General features: G+C 41.1%; 2 protein-coding genes across 3 annotated transcripts in view; both read right to left on the bottom strand.

The window, feature by feature from the left end:
• The window catches only part of leng1 (leukocyte receptor cluster (LRC) member 1), a 3,286-nt gene extending 2,609 nt beyond the window's left edge, over positions 1–677 (bottom strand). Inside the window, exons 1-2 of the mRNA XM_017037873.2 lie at positions 542–677; positions 88–267 (exon numbers count right to left, since the gene is read on the bottom strand). Coding sequence (XP_016893362.1) covers positions 88–219 — 132 coding nt within the window. The 5' untranslated portion in view covers positions 220–267; positions 542–677. The remainder of the gene's footprint in view (positions 1–87; positions 268–541) is intronic.
• Positions 678–775: 98 nt separating this feature from the next.
• Positions 776–4,453, bottom strand: part of tmc4 (transmembrane channel-like 4) — a 5,609-nt gene continuing 1,931 nt past the window's right edge. Inside the window, exons 7-16 of one of the 2 annotated variants that reach the window (XM_025061291.1) lie at positions 4,223–4,370; positions 3,867–4,025; positions 3,632–3,789; positions 3,427–3,553; positions 3,050–3,147; positions 2,782–2,965; positions 2,208–2,338; positions 1,939–2,094; positions 1,414–1,492; positions 776–1,326 (exon numbers count right to left, since the gene is read on the bottom strand). In XM_025061291.1, coding sequence (XP_024917059.1) covers positions 1,234–1,326; positions 1,414–1,492; positions 1,939–2,094; positions 2,208–2,338; positions 2,782–2,965; positions 3,050–3,147; positions 3,427–3,553; positions 3,632–3,789; positions 3,867–4,025; positions 4,223–4,370 — 1,333 coding nt within the window. In that variant the 3' untranslated portion in view covers positions 776–1,233. Of the gene's footprint in view, positions 1,327–1,413; positions 1,493–1,904; positions 2,095–2,207; positions 2,339–2,781; positions 2,966–3,049; positions 3,148–3,426; positions 3,554–3,631; positions 3,790–3,866; positions 4,026–4,222; positions 4,371–4,453 lie in introns of those variants that run through there. The other variant, XM_008322656.3, reaches the window with a different exon arrangement.

Here is a 4,453-nt window from a genome sequence, read left to right as displayed (position 1 = left end):
GACTACTCTCCCCACCCATATCATAAAAAAAATTTTTTAAAAAAAAAAAAAAAAAAAAAAAAAAAAAAAACACTAAGACGACCTCACCTCCTGCTCTGCCCTCTCCACTCGCCGCTTGGCCTCCCGTTCTTCTTCCGCTGCCTGGGCTTCATCTTTCCGCACACGGGCAACGTTATCTTTGTTGCGGACATGCCAGCTCTTTTTCGGGAGAATGTTCATGGTTATTTCGGCTGAAGTGACTCGATAGCTACAAGCTAGCTCACTGAACTAGCGTCGAGTGGAAGCAGATTTAAGAGAATGCGTCAATGATAACATTATTCGAAAGCAAAAAAACGAATAAAATCCACAATTAAAGATAAACTGGAGTGTGCGCGTAAGCTATATGTGTGGCTACAGCTACACTTAAGTTAGTTCACGTTAGCTTTACTTTTAGCTTTTGCGCACCCCCGGCGCATTAGTAACGACACATGCTTAATCTCTTATCCCAAAACACATATATTTTTAAGCAATCATTATTTAATATTTTCAACAAGAAACTTACACGTTGTCAGTTACTTGGAGAGCCAAAATATGACACTAAACGCTACAGTGCTCTTTCTCTTCTTAGGTTTTACGGCGGTTTGATTGCTTTTTGCGCTTTACCGCCCTCTTGCGGTAGGACTGAACAACGTTCTTTTTAACTTTACTGTCGTTTCAGTTCTGTGGCATTACCCTCCTGTACTGCCTAGCGTACGCTAATAATAGCATTTAAACGATATATTTTACCTGGGAAGAATCAATATTTCATTTATTTATTTGATTTGCACAGCAGCACAGACAAAAGCTATATAGGAAAGTTACAACAAAAGAGATATAAAAATACAGACAGAAACAAATCGGTTAGTCGGTGGTGGAGAGGGAAATGACTTTTCACTAAGACTTAGTTACATGTTGTTGTTCCCCCCACGCCCACCCCCATATCTTGTTCTTCTAAGACAGTGGTCTCCAGCTCAATCACGCAATGCGGCTTAAATTGAAAACACATCCAAGGTTAGGGATGGTTAGGGATGTAGTGAATTGCACATCTTTGTAATATATAATTAAGTAGAATTTCAGCTAGAGAAAAGGGATTTTTTTTATAATTTTGCAAACATTCATTGAGAGTAGTCCTATAAACAAACCAAATACACAGTATTGTTGACAAAAACACAGCTGATGAGATTATAATTAGTCCTGTACTACTCTTTGTGTATATTAGTTTTGTACAGTAGTATTGTGTGTAGGTATGTGAAGTTTTTTGCTTAGTTCTTCGATCTGCTTCACCAAAAACTGTTTGTCACGGCCCTCCTGCCAATCAAAGACACAATAGGACACATTAGAGAGTCAGATGTACACGGGGGCGGGGCTAACATAAGGCAGTCTGTAAAAACTCACCCGTTTTAGCTGTAATCTCATCAGAGCAACACTGTTCCCATAGACCGCAGACAAGGATATGAAATAACACAGTCCTACACTGTTGGAGAAAATGACACACATTAGTCAACTTCATAAGTTGGACCACAAGTCAGAAATGTTGCCACTGAGCCTCATAATCAACCTGTACAGTCAAACAGAAATGGTCAAATAAACCTCTGCTGCCCACGGCCTCGAACAGTAGTTACCAACATCTTGTTGAGCTGCTGTATAAGCAACTTAAATGATAGTGACAGCTTTAGTTTTCCATACCGTTCTCTCGTCATAAATGTGCTAGATCAGATTAGATCAGATTAGATTATTGATCCCACACTTGGTGAAATTGTTAATGATTAGTGTACTAGTCCTACAACCAACAGCTTTGATAATAAAAGTAATACACTATGAAACCTAGCTTGTGTGAACGTTAGCATTTTTGCTTTTAAGATAACTTTCTGTTGTCAGGAACCTACACATGCTGCCACCAGGGGGCACAGGTGAACTCACACTGCTAGGACAAAGACAGGGATGAGAAAGGCCTGAGAGCCAACAAAGAAGAGGAACTCCTGTGAGCTTTGATGTAGGCTGTAAAAGGATGTTGGGATGATGGACCACATGGTCCGGAAGAAACGGAATGGACCGCAGCTGAAGGATGGATGGATCCTGAAAAAATATATATTTGGGTTCTAGAGACATCGTCATCCAGCTTTATTGTAAGTACTTAAGTAAGTAAGTACTTTATCCTAAAGATGTAAGAAGAACCAATGATGACTTACACTGCCAGACTGTAAACCATCACAGCTGTAGCCCAACACCAGCCAATAAACAGCACCAGGAGGAAAAAAAAGGCAGAGTTGGTGGATCGGAATGTTTTGTGAGCTGGTTGACAGTTGTAGAAGAGTGTGATCTGAGGACGAGGGAGAATGAACACACCAGTCAAAGAACAGAAGCAGGAGGACATGTTGATTTCATCACAAAAGAAGGCAACTGGACTTTCTGGGTTAAAACATTTCACCAGTCATTGAAGAGACTTTTCCACTTCCAAATGACTGCTGAAAAAATTCTGGTGTTTAGTTTCAGAGTAGTCGAAATCACAGTATGTGAACACAACCTGACCCAGTGGAAGGAAGTTGTGATCACCTGGGTGTAGGTGTGAATTACGGGGTTGTGTGAGTCACATGAGGTATTGAGTCATCTGAGGCTCAACACCAGAATTTGTCCAGCAATCAGTTTGAACTGAAGAAAGATGAAACGGGGAAACATCTTCCAGTAACGAAGCCTTCCACTCAACTTTGTCAGATAAAATGATAAAATGAGAAGTGGGCGACTGAGATCCTACAAAGACGTCACCTTTTTGAAGTAAAAGAGGCAGATGAACTTGATGGTATTTATGAGGGGCAGCAGAGGGCAAAACAGAGCTCCAGTCCAAACCACCGTCTGACCGTATACCAAAAGGAGCACATTGGCAGGAACCACAAACTCCTGACGACCAAGCCACCGTGCTAGCTTACTGGATGAATGGTCCACCACAATCCTGGCTCAAATCAAGAACCAAAAAATGTGACCAAACAACAACACACTAATGATGCAGTCTGAGTGATTGTGAGTTTGTTTTTACCTGCGTGGAAACTCCACCAGAATGAGCAGAGCAAAGTGGATGAGGACGTCAAACAGTGTTAGCTTGTACATCTCCTGTCCTACACGCGTCTCCCAGCACTTATGGATAGAAAATGAATACAATAATTCTGATCAGTGAAGTTAATTGAGCTGTAGGTGTAAAATCTCAGGTGTGTGTGTATATGTGTGTGTCTGCCTGTTCCTAGCAGCCTACATGAAAGACTTTCACCAAATCATCTGTCATTTTTCAATTATGCTTGACATTTCTCACCTCTTCATTCAGTTCTTTTAGATTTGTAAAAACATTTTCTCACTGTGGATGTCAATGTTTACGACCACCTTATTCCTGTTGGTGCATTATTGTAGTAGTATAATTACAGGGTAGTCTTTGTGGTTGTATTGGCACAGGTTACACTCTTCACTTTTGTTGTCACCCCCACAGGTGATCTGATTCCACAGGGTGTAGAGGAGGACAACAAGACTCAACAGACGCAGAACAACTGCCCTGAAAAAGGAAAAAAATAATTATCTAGACTATTTAACATGAAATACTATTATGGTCTCACAGAACTCTGGTGCAAACCTCAACAATGCTAGAATGACAGTGTTGCTTGGGGAGTATTTCTCTACTTTAGCAATCTGGTCACACAGCAGAGGAACCAGGAAGTTTCCAGTGGTGATGACAATAGAGGGGAGATATTCCAAAATCAGTCCCAGGATTCCTTCCTTGTCACTATTTTCCTACTTGGAGGATAGAAATACAGAACTTAACTTCATGAATAAAACTAGCTCCACAATGACATTTTACTCTACATTACCTGGCTGAAGTTGGTGGCCAGACCAATGCAGATGAATGCAGAACAAATTAACCCCAGTGACAGGATTCCCATTAAAACACGAAGAGAATATAAAGTGATTTTTTCACATAACGTCAGAGCAGCAGCCTTTCTCTTTATTCTCTGCTCCTCCAGGTCCACCTGGAAGAGAAGGACTAGATTATATAGACATACACACACACACACATGAAGTGAGATTAAAAACAGTCAGTAAGGGAGTTTGTCTCCATACGTTACATCATAGTAGACCTCACTTCCATCATCATTTCCAGCCAACATGCACTTTCTTCTCACTCACACTGTTTCATGTTATGTTCCCCTGCGTTTCTCTTTCTGACCTGTAGGCGATAGTGAATGTTCTTCTGCTTCAATTTGGTGGCTTGGTCTCCCAGACAACTGTAGTCCCAGCCAGTGAACACTATCATGCTGTAGTTTCCCACATCACCACCTCCAGTTGCTATGGCAACTCTCACTGCTCTTCCCATGCTGTCAATGACAGGATTCACACATCGTACCATGATCATTGACTGACACGTGACCATTTTTACCATTATAGTCATTAGGCTAGA

This window comes from Cynoglossus semilaevis, chromosome 13 (genome assembly GCF_000523025.1).
Source record: "Cynoglossus semilaevis isolate Cse_v1.0 chromosome 13, Cse_v1.0, whole genome shotgun sequence".
NCBI classification, from domain to species: domain Eukaryota; kingdom Metazoa; phylum Chordata; class Actinopteri; order Pleuronectiformes; family Cynoglossidae; genus Cynoglossus; species Cynoglossus semilaevis.
Note: the sequence above shows the minus strand (reverse complement) of the source record. Positions and strands in the feature narration are given on the sequence as shown.